General features: G+C 46.8%; 1 protein-coding gene across 1 annotated transcript in view; it reads left to right on the forward strand.

Annotated features, from left to right (window-relative positions):
* Nucleotides 1–15,789, forward strand: part of LOC115167459 (A disintegrin and metalloproteinase with thrombospondin motifs 17-like) — a 115,050-nt gene that overhangs the window by 81,538 nt on the left and 17,723 nt on the right. Inside the window, exons 13-14 of the mRNA XM_029721884.1 lie at nucleotides 5,952–6,114; nucleotides 12,981–13,116. Coding sequence (XP_029577744.1) covers nucleotides 5,952–6,114; nucleotides 12,981–13,116 — 299 coding nt within the window. The remainder of the gene's footprint in view (nucleotides 1–5,951; nucleotides 6,115–12,980; nucleotides 13,117–15,789) is intronic.

Raw genomic sequence — 15,789 nt, forward strand, 5'->3', positions numbered from 1 at the left:
GGGCGCATGATCCTCATAGACACGGATTATTATCCTTGGTCTTGAAACTGTGACAACAGATGATTACTGGGCGAGGACGTTGGCCCGGTCGAGGCACTGGGACAAGGGCGCGATGTGCACGGTCCAGTTGGGGATCTGAAGCCAAAACATCCGATCCCATTGCATCCTTCAATAGCTTGGCGAAGAAGTCGGTGGGGCGAGAGCCAGCCTCTACCTCCTCTGCCAGACCAACAACGCGAAGGTTATGACGTCTGGATCGGCCCTCCAGGTCGACCACTTTCACAGAAAGCCTCTGCACACTGTCCTGCAATGACGTGCATAGCTTCTCCAACTCGTCGATCCTACCAGCGTTGAATTCAGAAGCTTTCTCAAGGTCCACAATACTCTGGCCCTGCGAGGCGACCGTTCGTATGGTGCTCTCAATTTTAGTGTCCAGTTCAGCAATAGTAGCCTTAAGATCCTCAGCTATAGCAACACGTAGTTCTCCCAAAGCCCGGGTAAGTTCTGTAAGTGTCACGTTGTTACCTGTGCCATCCGGCATGTCTGTCTCGTTGTTTGGCGGGGAGTAGGCCTCCGAAGTGGATTTATTGTCCTTTGGTCACTTATTACTCAGCATTTTCACATAGAAAGTTACAATATTGTATTAGAAAGAAACGTTTGTTGTAAAAAGTGCTATAAAGTAGGTTAGGTTAGATTATTTCGCAAAAAAGTTGCGGGAGCCTCTCACACACAGCCGTTCACTCCAACATGCTAGCTCCGCCCCCTCACACTGTGGTATTTCACCCAGTAGAAATGGGAGTTTATCAAATTTGATTTGTTTTGGAATTCTTTGTGGGTCTCTGTCATCTGAGGGAAATATGTGTCTCTAATATGGTCATACATTTGGCAGGGGGTTAGGAAGTACAGCTCAGTTTCCACCTCATTTTTGTGGGCAGTGTGCACATAGCCTGTCTTCTCTTGAGAGCCAGGTCTGCCTATGGCGGCCTCTGCTAGGCCATGCTCACTGAGTCTGTACATAGTCAAAGCTTTCCTTCATTTTCGGTCGGTCATGGTGGTCATGTATTCTACCACTGTGTATTCTCTGTTGAGGGCCAAAATAGCATTCCAGTTTTTTGTTAATTATTTACAATGTGTCAAGTAATTATCTCTTGGTTTTATCATGATTTGGTTGGTTCTAATTGTGTTTCTGTTGCTGTCCTGGGGCTCTGTGGGGTCTGTTTGTGAATAGAGCCCTAAGACCAGCTTGCTTTGGGGACTTTTCTCTAGGCTAATCTCTCTGTAGGTAATGGCTTTGTTTTGGAAGGTTTGGGAATCACTTCCTTGTAAGTGGTTGTAGAATCTAAAGTCTCTTTTCTGGATTTTGATCATTAGCGGGTATCGGCCTAATTTATCTCTGTATGCATTATTGGTGTTTTGCGTACACAGAGGATGTTTTTGCAGAGTTCTGCATGCAGTCTCAATTTGGTGTTTGTCCCATTTTGTGAATTCTTGGTTGATGAGCGGACCCCAGACCTCACACCCATAAAGGGCAATGGGTTCTATAACTGATTCAAGTATTTTTTGCCAGATCCTAATTGGTATGTGAAATGTAATGTTCCTTTTGATGGCATAGAATGCCCTTCTTGCCTTGACTCAGATCGTTCACAGCTTTGTGGAAGTTACATGTGATGCTGATGTTTAGGCCGAGGTAGGTATAGTTTTTTGTGTGCTTTAGGGAAACGGTGTCTAGATGGAATTTGTATTTGTGGTCCTGGCAACTGGACCTTTTTTGGAACGCCGTTATTTTTGTCTTACTGAGATTTACTGTCAGTGCCCAGGTCTGACAGAAACTGTGCAGAATATCTAGGTGCTGCTGTAGGCCCTCCTTGGTTGGGGACAGAAGCACCAGACCATCAGCCAACAGTAAACATTTGACTTCAGATTCGAGTAGGGTGAGGCCGGGTTGTGTAGACTGTTCTAGTGCCCTCGCCAATTCATTAATATATCTGTTGAAGATGGTGGGGCTCAAGCTGCATCCCTGTCTCGCCCCACGGCCCTGTGGGAAGAAATGTTTGAGTTTTTTGCCAATTTTAACTGCACACTTTTGTTTGTGTGCATGGATTTTATGTCTTGTGTTTTCCCCCCAACACCGCTTTCCATCAATTTGTAGCAGACCCTCATGCCAAATTGAGTCAAAAGCTTTTTTGAAATCAACAAAGCATGACAAGCCTTTGTTTTGGTTTGTTTTTTGTTTGTTTGTCAATTAGGGTGTGCAGGGTGAATACATGGTCTGTCATTGGATAATTTGCTATAAAGCCAATTTGACATTTGCTCAGTATGTTGTTTTCACTGATGAAATGTACAAGTCTGCTGTTAATTATAATGCAGAGGATTTTCCCAAGGTTGCTGTTGACACATATCCCACGGTAGTTATTCCAAATATTAGGGAAGATGCCAGAGCTGAGGATGATGTTAAAGAGTTTAAGTATAGCCAATTGAAATTTGTGGTCTGTATATTGTCCTGTAGTTCTGTAACAGGCGTCGTAAGGAGTAGACCAAGGCGCAGCGTGGTTAGTGCTCATCATGAATTTATTAGATCTGACCACTGAAACGAAGAAACAGACAGCCAAACAGTTCTGTCAGGTAAGAATTACTAAACAGAAATAAACCACCCACAAACACAATGAAAAAAAAACCCCTACTTAAATTAGGTCTCTAATCAGAGGCAACGAGATTCAGCTTCCTCCAATTAGAGACCAACCCCAAACAATTCCAACATAGAAATAGATACCCTAGAATAAACATAGAAATAGAAGAACATAGAACATAACCCAAAAACCCCAAAACACACAAACAAACACCCCCTGCCACGCCCTGACCAAACTACAATAACAAATAACCCCTTTTACTGGTCAGGACGTGACAAGTTCATTCAATGTAATTGGAGAATCCAGTGGGTTCTGGTAGCTACAAGACCATGGTGCTTGCCTACGGAGCTGTGAGGGGAACGGCACCTCCGTACCTTCAGGCTCTGATCAGGCCCTACACTAAAACAAGGGCACTGCGTTCATCCACCTCTGGCCTGCTCGCCTCCCTACCTCTGAGGAAGCACAGTTCCCGCTCAGCCCAGTCAAAACTGTTCGCCGCTCTGGCACCCCAATGGTGGAACAATCTCCCTCACGATGCCAGGACAGCGGAGTCAATCACCACCTTCCGGAGACACCTGAAACCCCACCTCTTTAAGGAATACCTGGGATAGGATAAAGTAATCCTTCTAACCCCCCCCCCCCTTTAATGGATTTTGATGCACTATTGTAAAGTGTTTGTTCTACTGGATATTATAGGTGAATGCACCAATTTGTAAGTCGCTCTGGATAAGAGCGTCTGCTAAATGACTTAAAATGTAAATGTAAATGTAGTCTTTAATAGCTGATTCTAATATTTGTAATTGATCATGTATATGTTTTTGCTGTTTGTTCTTTGTTATGGAGCCAAAAAGATTAGAGAAGTGGTACATCTCCATTTGGGATAGATTTCTCTTTGTGTTGTTGTTTGTTTAGTGTGTTCCAATTTCCCCAGAAGTGGTTAGAGTCTATGGATTCTTCAATTACATTGAGCTGATTTCTGATGTGCTGTTCCTTCTTTCCCCGTAGTGTATTTCTGTATTGTTTTAGTGATTCACCATAGTGATGGCATAGACTCAGGTTTTCTTGGTCTCTATGTTTTTGGTTAGATAGGTTTCTCAATTTCTTTCTTAGGGTTTTGCATTCTTCATCAAATCATTTGTTATTGTTGTTAATTTTTCTAGGTTGTCTGCTTGAAATTGTGAGATTTGATATGGAAGCTGAAAGGTCAAATATACTGTTTAGGCTTTCTACTGCCAAGTTTACACCTTCACTATTACAGTGAAATGTTTTGTCCAGGAAGTTGTCTAAAAGGGATTGAATTTGTTGTTGCCTAATTGTTTTTTGGTAGGTTTCAACACTACTTTCCTTCAATCTTCCTTTGGCTTTGATGCCTCATGATTGAGTATTGCTCTGTTCAAGTAGACTGTGATTTTGCTGTGATGTGATAGGGATGTTAGTGGGCTGACTGTGAACGCTCTGAGAGACTCTGGATTGAGGTCAGTGATAAAGTAGTCTACAGTACTACTGCCAAGGGATGAGCTGTACCATAGGAGTCTCCTCAAAGCCTACCAATGACTATATACAGACCCAGTGTGTTACAGAGCTGCAGGAGTCATGACCCGTTTTGTTGGTTGTTTTGTCATAGTTGTGTCTAGGGGGGCATATTTGGGAGGAAATACTATCAGCTCCAGGTGGGTGTTTGTCCCCCTGTGTGCTGATAGTGTCAGGTTCTTGTCCAGTTCTGGCATTTAGGTCGCCACAGACTAGTACATGTCCCTGGGCCTGGAAATGGTTGATCTCCCCCTCTAGGATGGAGAAACTGTCCTCGTTAAAGTATGGGGATTCTATTGGGGGGATATAGATAGCACACATGAGGACATTTTTCTGTGTTGAGATTTATAGCCAGATGTAAAATGTTCCTGTTTTGACTAATTTAATAGAGTGGGTTAGGTCTGCTCTATACCAAATTAGTATACCTCCTGAGTCTCCTCCCTGTTTCACACCTGGTAGTTTGGTGGATGGGACTACCAGCTCTCTGTAAACTGGAGGGCAACCAGTGGGTCTGTCTCCTCTATACCATGTTTCTTGTAGGATGACAATGTCTGTATTTCCAATTTCTTTCATGAAGTCTAGGTTCCTGCGCATTAGGCCAAAGGTAGATAACCTTAGACCTTGTATATTCCAGGATGAGAAAGTGAAAGCTTTGTGTTCCATAGTGTCTAGTGTTGTTTTCAAGGGTTTAGGCCCGGACCATTACAGTAGGTGTGAGCAGAGCATGTTGAGCATCTGATACATACCTCTTAGGTCATAGGATGAGGCTTGGGCGGGTGTATTCGTGGGGGTTGGGCCTGTTGCTCTGCTCAAGGCCTGGGCATATGTGTGGCTGTCATGTTGAGGTCTTTACTGTGGGGGGGGGGGGGGGGGGGGGCATAGGTCTGATCTGGGGGGGCCTATATACTGTAGGGTGTGGCCAGGCTTTGTTTGGCAGGGTCTCAGCTGATTGGGTTGTGGCTGGTGATGCTGTGGTCTGGGTGTAGGTCCTCTTGGCATGGGTTTTCTCGGTGCAGGTCCTTTGGGAGGGGGTCTTGCAGGTCTGGGATGGTGTCTTGATGTCCTGGGCGGGGTGTCCGTTGCTCCTGTTTGAGGTTCTGGGGCTGCGGTTGAGGGTGACATCCTTCAGGGTCCTGGCAAAAGTTGGGATTGCTGCCTTGTAGAGGTGGACCTGTCTCTCTTTCCTTTACAAAGTATTTCAGGATGAGTGGGGGCTTGGGGGAGGCTGTATGTTCTGCTAGAGAGGGCGGGTTAAATGAACATCTGTAATGTGGATCTGGATTGTGCATTGTGCTCTTATTGTGGTTGTGCTAAGGTTTGGTGCTATGGTTTTAGGAGGGGGGCTCACGGGGGGGGGGGGGGGGTAAATAAGGTGTTTTTAAGTTCATAAGGATGGCTCATTAAAGAAAACAATTCTAAGTCTCTTTCCTTCCTCTCTCTCAATTCAATTCAAGGGGCTTTATTGGCATTGGCAAAGCAAGTGAAAAAATATTACAGTAAACATTACACTCACAAAAGTTCAAAAATAATAAAGACATTTCAAATGTCATATGATGTCTATATATTATGTCTCTCTCCTCACTCACTCACTCACTCACTCACTCACTCACTCACTCACTCACTCACTCACTCACTCACTCACTCACTCACTCACTCACTCACTCACTCACTCACTCACTCTGTGTCTCTGAGCATGACCCAGTCTCTCAGCCCATCTCTATGTTATACACTATCAGGACATTATGTCTGAACATAACAAGCCAGTGTTTCTAAACATAACTCCCTCTCCCCTAGGTGCTGTTGTTCCATGACCAGACCTACGGGATACACTATGAGTACACAGTGTCTCTGAACGTAACTGAACGTGATGATGTCAGTGAGGAGCAGAGAGCACCAGAGCACCTCTACCTTTGGACACACAGCTCCTGGCAAGACTGCAACGTACAGTGTGGAGGAGGTATGACTCACACACACTGACACACATCACAAGGAGAGTCTTTGCAGGGTTTCTTATAGCTGTTGAGGAGGCTGAAAGTCATGCATAGTGACTTTCAGCCTCCCCCCTTCAGTCCCCCCCCCAACCCCCTCCAGTACACCCTCCCCCTTCAGTCCCCCCAAGTCCCCCCACCCCACCCCTCCAGTTCTCCCTCCAGTTCCCCCATCCCCTGCAGTTCCCCCATCCCCCTCCCCCTCCAGTCCCCCCTCCTCCCCGACCCTCCACCCCACCCCCTCCAGTTCCCCCATCCCCTCCAGTTCCCCCATCCCCCTCCAATTCCCCCATACCCCCTTCAGTTACCCCCCACCCCCCTTCAGTTACCCTCCACCCTTTCAGGTCCCCCCCACCACCCTTCAGTTCCCCACACCCCTCTTCAGTTACCCCCTTCAGTTCCCCCACCCCCCTTCAGTTCCCCACACCCCTCTTCAGTTACCCCCTTCAGTTCCCCCACCCCCCCTTCAGTTCCCCACACCCCTCTTCAGTTACCCCCTTCAGTTCCCCCAGCCCCCTTCAGTAACCCCCACCCCCTTCAGTACCCCCCACACCCCTTCAGTTCCCCCACCCCCCTTCAGTTCCCCCAGCCCCCTTCAGTTACCCCCTTCAGTTCCCCCAGCCCCCTTCAGTAACCCCCACCTCCTTCAGTACCCCCCACACCCCTTCAGTTCCCCCACACCCCTTCAGTTCCCCCAGCCCCTTCAGTAACCCCCACCTCCTTCAGCACCCCCCACACCCCTTCAGTTCCCCCACCCCCCTTCAGTTCCCCCAGCCCCCTTCAGTAACCCCCACCTCCTTCAGTACCCCACACCCCTTCAGTTCCCCCACCCCCCTTCAGTTCCCCACACCCCTCTTCAGTTACCCACTTCAGTTCCCCCAGCCCCCTTCAGTAACCCCCACCTCCTTCAGTACCCCCCACACCCCTTCAGTTCCCCCACCCCCCTTCAGTTCCCCCAGCCCCCTTCAGTAACCCCCACCTTCTTCAGTACCCCCCACACCCCTTCAGTTCCCCCACCCCCCTTCAGTTCCCCCAGCCCCCTTCAGTAACCCCCACCTTCTTCAGTACCCCCCACACCCCTTCAGTTCCCCCACCCCCCTTCAGTTCCCCACACCCCCCTTCAGTTACCCACTTCAGTTCCCCCAGCCCCCTTCAGTAACCCCCACCTCCTTCAGTACCCCCCACACCCCTTCAGTTACCCCACCCCCCTTCAGTTCCCCCAGCCCCCTTCAGTTACCCCCTTCAGTTCCCCCAGCCCCCTTCAGTAACCCCCACCTTCTTCAGTACCCCCCACACCCCTTCAGTTCCCCCACCCCCTTCAGTTCCCCACACCCCCCTTCAGTTACCCACTTCAGTTCCCCCAGCCCCCTTCAGTAACCCCCACCTCCTTCAGTACCCCCCACACCCCTTCAGTTCCCCCACCCCCCTTCAGTTCCCCACCCCTTCAGTTCCCTTCCACCGCTGCTGCTGCTATCCAGTGGGGTTACATGTTAGATATGGGTCTCTAATCTTGACTGTGGAGCGTCACGTCTTTGCTCCATGCTGATGCACTAATCTGGGGCTGGTTGCCCAGCGCAGAGGGTCCGCCAGGACCAGGGCTCCACAACAAACATCAAACACAGCCCGGCTGGATGGCTGCCTGCCGCAACGAGGGATGGGTAGAGGGCAGATGGGCTGTTGCTCTCACACACTCACTTGAGCAAACACACATATATATTGTTGAGGCTAGTGAGGTTGGGTTAGTGGGTTACACCTGGTTGGTGATGCTGGAGCCATTCGGCTGGGACTGAGGTAGTGGGATGGGGCTTGCAGGCTGGACTTAGAGGCTGTGTCGGAGGGTTAGTTGGATAGATTGTTGGGACTGAGGTAGTGGGATGGGGCTTGCAGGCTGGACTTAGAGGCTGTGTCGGAGGGTTAGTTGGATAGATTGTTGGGACTGAGGTAGTGGGATGGGGCTTGCAGGCTGGACTTAGAGTCTATGTCAGAGGGTTAGTTGGATTGATTGTTGGGACTGAGGTAGAGAGGGATGGGGCTTGGAGGCTGGGGTTAGAGGCTATGTCGGAGGGTTAGTTGGACAGACCGTTGGGACTGAGGTAGTGGGTTGGGTCTTGGAGACGTGTTAGAGGCTATGTCAGAGGGTTAGTTGGACAGGCCTTTGGAACTTGGGGGAGACAAATAGGCCCAGTGTTGGTCAACTTCAACAAAAAAATAAGTTACAATTATCAGTAGGTTGTACTTCAATTTGCTTTTGCACTCATCTCAACACTATTACATCAATTACATTATTTTTAAAAGGTTGATTACTTTGTAAAACTATTTAGTTATGAACTATAGTAAATCCATCAAATTATGAAGTGAAGTAACTCTCGAAGCAAGTCTGGTCATAATTAGAGTGAAAACAGCACCATGACACTAGCGGTTTTAACGCTAGCCAGTGATTGATTAGCTATAATGCATTGTTCAGTCTGAATCATTGGTAACATATGTCATTTAGCTGTGATAGGAGTTTCAACCTCGGCTGATGAGAGGGTGTGTGCTGGTTTAGGTTAACCACTTTCGTTTGTTTGTGGTTAGCTTATTGTATCCAGCTAGTGGTTAGCTTATTGTAGCCAGCTGGCGGTTAGTTTGTTGTAGCCAGCTAACAGTTAGGTTGTTGTAGCCATCTTGCTGTTAAATTATTTTAGCCAGCTAGTGGTGAGTTTGTTGTAGCCAGCTAGCAGTTAGTTTGTTATAGCCAGCTAACGGTTAGTTTGTTGTAGCCAGCTAGCGGTTAGTTTTTGTAGCCAGCTAATGGTTAGTTTTTGTAGCCAGCTAGCGGTTAGTTTTTGTAGCCAGCTAGCGGTTAGTTTTTGTAGCCAGCTAGCGGTTAGTTTTTGTAGCCAGCTAGCAGTTAGTATTTGTAGCCAACTAGCGGTTAGTTTTTGTAGCCAGCTAACGGTTAGTTTTTGTAGCCAGCTAGCGGTTAGTTTTTGTAGCCAGCTAGCAGTTAGTTTTTGTAGCCAGCCAACGGTTAGTTTGTTGTAGCCAGCTAACGGTTAGTTGGTTGTAGAGAGCTTGCGGTTAGTTGGTTGTAGAGAGCTTGCGGTTAGTTTATTGTAGCCAGCTAGTGGTGAGTTTGTTGTAGCGAGCTAGTGGTGAGTTTGTTGTAGCCAGCTAGTGGTGAGTTTGTTGTAGCCAGCTAGTGGTTAATTTGTTGTAGGCAGCCAGCTGTCTGATGACTTAAAGGGTTTTACCAAATTTGATCAGTGTTAATTCCTGAAAGTCGTTGGGGTCCTTACTGTAGGTCACTTTGGATAAAAGCGCCTGCGAAATGGCATATATCAGGGGTCGGCAACAGGCATGCAAGTGTTTTTTCCCAAGTATTGCCACAAATAAAAGACATACAGTATGTGATGGTGTCTCAATGTAATCAAGGTATGAAATTAATATTATTTTTAAATACAACCTCCTTTTGAGCTTAGTTGTGGTCAGTTTGCAGTGTACAAATGACTAGAATTATGTTACGCCCCCCCTACAAACCGCTTAGACAAAAACCATCCCGTGGCTGAATCTAGTTGCCTACATTTCATTTACATTTCAGCCATTTAGCAGACACTCTTATCCAGAGCAACTTACAGTAGTGAGTGCAGACATTTTTGTACTGGTCCCACGTGGGAATCAAACCCCAAACACTGCCATTGCAAACACCATGCACTACCAACTGAGCCACTGGGGACCCTATACCCCTGCAAACACCATGCACTACCAACTGAGCCACCTGGGACCCTATACCCCTGCAAACACCATGCACTACCAACTGAGCCACTGGGGACCCTATACCCCTGCAAACGCCATGCACTACCAACTGAGCCACTGGGGACCCTATACCCCTGCAAACACCATGCACTACCAACTGAGCCACTGGTACCCTATACCCCTGCAAACGCCATGCACTACCAACTGAGCCACCTGGGACCCTATACCCCTGCAAACACCATGCACTACCAACTGAGCCACTGAGGACCCTATACCCCTGCAAACGCCATGCACTACCAACTGAGCCACCTGGGACCCTATACCCCTGCAAACACCATGCACTACCAACTGAGCCACCTGGGACCCTATACCCCTGCAAACACCATGCACTACCAACTGAGCCACCTGGGACCCTATACCCCTGCAAATGACATGCACTACCAACTGAGCCACCTAGAACCCTATACCCCTGCAAACGCCATGCACTACCAACTGAGCCACCTGGGACCCTATACCCCTGCAAACGCCATGCACTACCAACTGAGCCACTGAGTTCCCTATACCCTGCAAACGCCATGCACTACCAACTGAGCCACTGGGGACCCTATACCCCTGCAAACACTATGCACTACCAACTGAGCCACCTGGGACCCTATACTCCTGCAAACACCATGCACTACCAACTGAGCCACCTGGGAACCCTATACCCCTGCAAACACCATGCACTACCAACTGAGCCACTGGTACCCTATACCCCTGCAAACGCCATGCACTACCAACTGAGCCACCTGGGACCCTATACCCCTGCAAACACCATGCACTACCAACTGAGCCACCTAGGACCCTATACTCCTGCAAACACCATGCACTACCAACTGAGCCACTGAGTTCCCTATACCCCTGCAAACGCCATGCACTACCAACTGAGCCACCTGGGACCCTATACCCCTGCAAACGCCATGCACTACCAACTGAGCCACCTAGGACCCTATACCCCTTCAAATGCCATGCACTACCAACTGAGCCACCTAGAACCCTATACCCCTGCAAACGCCATGCACTACCAACTGAGCCACCTGGGACCCTATACCCCTGCAAACGCCATGCACTACCAACTGAGCCACCTGGGACCCTATACCCCTGCAAACGCCATGCACTACCAACTGAGCCACCTGGGACCCTATACCCCTGCAAACGCCATGCACTACCAACTGAGTCACTGGGGGCCCTATACCCCTGCAAATGCCATGCACTACCAACTGAGTCACTGGGGGCACTGTATCCCTGGCAAATATTATGTGCATAAACCTATTTAGCATAGAGTTCTACTTGACATTTTGTTGCCCACTTTTGGAGAGATTCAAATATGAGGAAAACCTGAAGTCCTCACAGGAGAGTCCACGTCTCACTGTGTGTATGGAACAAATCTCTGTTTCCTTGGTAACCAGAATTCATTATTACTCTTCCAGTATCTTTCGGCTTTTAGAGTAAATATTATGAGTCGTTTTCCCTCCAAATGAATTCTGCCGACACACTATTGCTCTGAGAAGAACACTAAGGGATGGGGTGGGGGGTGGGGGTGGCATAACCGTCAGGGAGCCTGTACACAGTGTTCATAAAACATTTCCCATCACATGATTTTGGGACGATGTAGGAACATGAAACCTGTGACATATATATTGTAGTTGGAAGCCAGATTTAGTCATTTCTGAGCCATATAGTAGAAACCCATGAGCACATAACACAATATAACACAAACACACTAGTCCTTATATACTGTAGTGCACTTAACACAATATAACACAAACACACTAGTCCTTATATACTGCAGTGCACTTAACGCAATATAACACAAACACACTAGTCCTTATATACTGTAGTGCACTTAACGCAATATAACACAAACACACTAGTCCTTATATACTATAGTGCACTTAACACAATATAACACAAACACACTAGTCCTTATATACTGCAGTGCACTTAACGCAATATAACACAAACACACTAGTCCTTATATACTGTAGTGCACTTAACGCAATATAACACAAACACACTAGTCCTTATATACTGTAGTGCACTTAACACAATATAACACAAACACACTAGTCCTTATATACTATAGTGCACTTAACACAATATAACACAAACACACTAGTCCTTATATACTGTAGTGCACTTAACACAATATAACACAAACACACTAGTCCTTATATACTGTAGTGCACTTAACACAATATAACACAAACACACTAGTCCTTATATACTGTAGTGCACTTAACACAATATAACACAAACACACTAGTCCTTATATACTGTAGTGCACTTAACACAATATAACACAAACACACTAGTCTTTATATACTGTAGTGCACTTAACACAATATAACACAAACACACTAGTCCTTATATACTGCACAACTTCTGACCAGAGGGAAGGAGAAAGGATGGATTTTCATAAAGTTGGAACAAAGCCCAGATCTCGAGCCCTGCGCACACGCACGCATGCACGTATACACACACACACACACACACACACACACACACACACACACACACACACACACACACACACACACACACACACACACACACACACACACACACACACACACACACACACACACAGTAGTCAGGGCCTTACCCAGCAAGTGGTGGTTTGGATAGGGGCCAGCTCAGCTCCAAATATAGGACTTCAGTCTTCTGATTTAGTGTTAATTAACTGAGTTTTATTGTGTAATTACCTTCGCATTAGACCAGGCTATGATGTAGTTCACTGGAGGGTTATGCCGGTTGAGACAGAGGCTTGAACTCCATGTGTTTTGTGTGTGTAAAGCTGTTTGAAGGTTTTTTGAGACAGCGTCTCTCTCTCTCTCTGTCTCTCTCTGTCACTCTCTCTCTCTGTCTCACTCTCTCTCTCTCTGTCTCACTCTCTCTCTCTGTCTCTCTCTCTCTGTCTCTCTCTCTCTCTCTCTCTGTCTCACTCTCTCTCTCTGTCTCTCTCTCTCTCTGTCTCTCTCTTTTTTTGTCACTCTCTCTTTCACTGTAATTTGTTTGTGTTTGTATACCTCAGATTATAACTGTGTGTGTGTGTTTCCAGGTGAGAGGAGGACAGTGGTGTCCTGTATGAGGCTGGTCAATAAGAGCATGACTCTGGTGAATGACAGCCTCTGCCAACCAGAGAACAGGCCATTACCCCAAGTACGACGCTGCAACTCACACCCCTGTCAGTACAGGTGAGACACACTTCAAACACAAGCACATGCACACATACACTTATAATCATGGGTATACACACACACACACACACACACACACACACACACACACACACACACACACACACACACACACACACACACACACACACACACACACACACACACACACACACACACACGTACACACACACACACTGTATCAGGAATAGTTGAATGAGAAACAGGATGATGAAAATATTGCATCATCCTGTTTCTGAGTGATTATAAAAAAAACAGCTCCATTGAATTCAATTGGCTATAGAAGGAGGATCCAGAATACATGTGCAGTCGAGTGCCTGTCAGCATGCAGTGCCTGTCAGCATGCAGTGCCTGTCAGCATGCATGCACAGTGTGATTGTTTCATGTCCTACTCAGGCAGAGTTTTACATTAGAGGAACGTGCAGCAAGGAATGTTTCTGAGCTGTACTGCTGATGCATTTAAACCAGACCACTGATCTCTCTGTTCAAAGAAACTGGGCTGTATCTCAAATGGCACCCTATTCCCTATATAGAGCACTACTTCCATAGGGCACTGGTCAAATTAGTGCACTATATAGGGAATAAGGTGCGAGATGTACGTGGTTTAAGGTGCCTTATTACCTTATCCACATAAAAGGCAGAGTGCTGTCTGGCCTATTGAACCGGCCTCACACTGACTCCCACTAATGTACTTGTATATCACTCAAACTTCAGGGTAGAGACTTCTGTTGTCGCTTTGAACTAGCTCACCTGATTCACCGAAACATGGGCTTGATAAGTAGTTGACAAGTTGAATCAGGTGTGCTAGCTCAGGAATGGTTCAAATACATGGAACGACTGGAGTTCCCCAGGAGAGACATTCCACTTCTTCCCGCTTCAGCTCACACCAAGACAAGCAACTGGGACCTCTGCCTCACAGATTCATGTCTGCCCTCCTGAAATGTTTTTAGTCAGTTGTGCCACCAAAAAGCTAGCTATTAGTCAACGTGAGTGGGCACATTTCAGGCTGAGGAGTGAGGCTACAAATCCCCTTATGTTACACTCACTGGACTGTGGTTTCACTCTGTCTAGATTTTAGCCTCTAGAATCTAGATTCTAAAGATTCTAGAATTCTAGCCCATCTATATTCTAGCTGGTAAGTTGAGCACGGGGTTCTGTATTTCTGTTCATTTAACTTTATTTTAATTGAAAAAGATTCCTTTCAAATTATTCTTGAGTATATTCTGTCAATACGGTGCTAACTTTATACGACAGCCCCCATAGACATTGTATATATTTTTGGGCAACAGAAAAAGGACCTGCCCCAAATGGCCCCCTATTCCCTATAGTGTAATACATGTGACCCAGGCCCGGTCAAAAGTAGTGCACTATACTGTATCGGGAGTAGGGTGCCATTTGGGATGTAGACAAAGACTCCCTGTATTTGGACCCAGCCCAGTTATACGTTTCTAAGACATACATTGATGTGGATATAATTTGCAGTCTCTTAGCCCCTTTCCCCTTTGCATCCATTCAGTGGATCAGTCAGCTGCATCTCTACCATATAGGCAGGACTTGTTAGGTACAGCCAAATATTGAATGGAAGTGGATAGTAACAGGACGTCCTCGACAACTACAATGATTATTATTATTTGACCATGCTGGTCATTTATGAACATTTTAACATCTTGACCATGTTCTGTTATAATATCCACCCGGCACAGCCAGAAGAGGACTGGCCACCCCTCATAGCCTGGTTCCTCTCTAGGTTTCTTCCTAGGTTTTTGGCCTTTCTAGGGATTTTTTCCTAGCCACCGTGCCTCTTTCACATGCATTGCTTGCTGTTTGGGGTTTTAGGCTGGGTTTCTGTACAGCACTTTGAGATTTCAGCTGATATACGAAGGGCTATATAAATAAATGTGATTTAAATTTGATTTAAAAAAGAAAGGAAGAGGAGGAGGGATAAAAGACTAGAACATGGAAGCAGAACACACACGCACGCATGCACATACACACACACAGACGGACAGAGAGACAGACGGACAGAGAGAGAGACAGACAGACAGAGAGAGAGACAGACGGACAGAGAGACAGACGGACAGAGAGAGAGACAGACAGACAGAGAGAGAGACAGACAGACAGAGAGAGAGACAGACGGACAGAGAGAGAGACAGACGGACAGAGAGAGAGACAGACAGAGAGAGAGACAGACGGACAGAGAGACAGACGGACAGAGAGAGAGATAGACAGAGAGAGAGACAGACGGACAGAGAGACAGACAGATGGACAGACAGACTGGGACCTCTCCATCTACTCCTTTAGTTTATTACTACATCACCTGGAAAATAGAGGCCCAGTTTTCCACAGGCCTCAGGTGTTTGGCTGTAACTCTTTACGACCTCATTTCACCAGGCCTGGTGCTGTAAACCCCAAACTCTGTCACATCTACAGGGTAATGTTCATCAGGCACCAATTGGAAGAAGATGCTCTGAAACTGGGGAGGGACTACCTGGACTTGGTCCAATAAGAAAGGTTATTTTTCCTTTTCTGTTTCAAAACGTTTTGCTACGACGTGCCCTACTGATCACGACCCAGTGCATTAGTCAACACTACTTCATTGGCGACATCGTAGCATACAAAAGACACTTGGTGGTTTTTAATACTAGGAGGATAGTGTGTTGGCACTCTTTT

Source organism: Salmo trutta, chromosome 29 (assembly GCF_901001165.1).
Source record: "Salmo trutta chromosome 29, fSalTru1.1, whole genome shotgun sequence".
NCBI classification, from domain to species: domain Eukaryota; kingdom Metazoa; phylum Chordata; class Actinopteri; order Salmoniformes; family Salmonidae; genus Salmo; species Salmo trutta.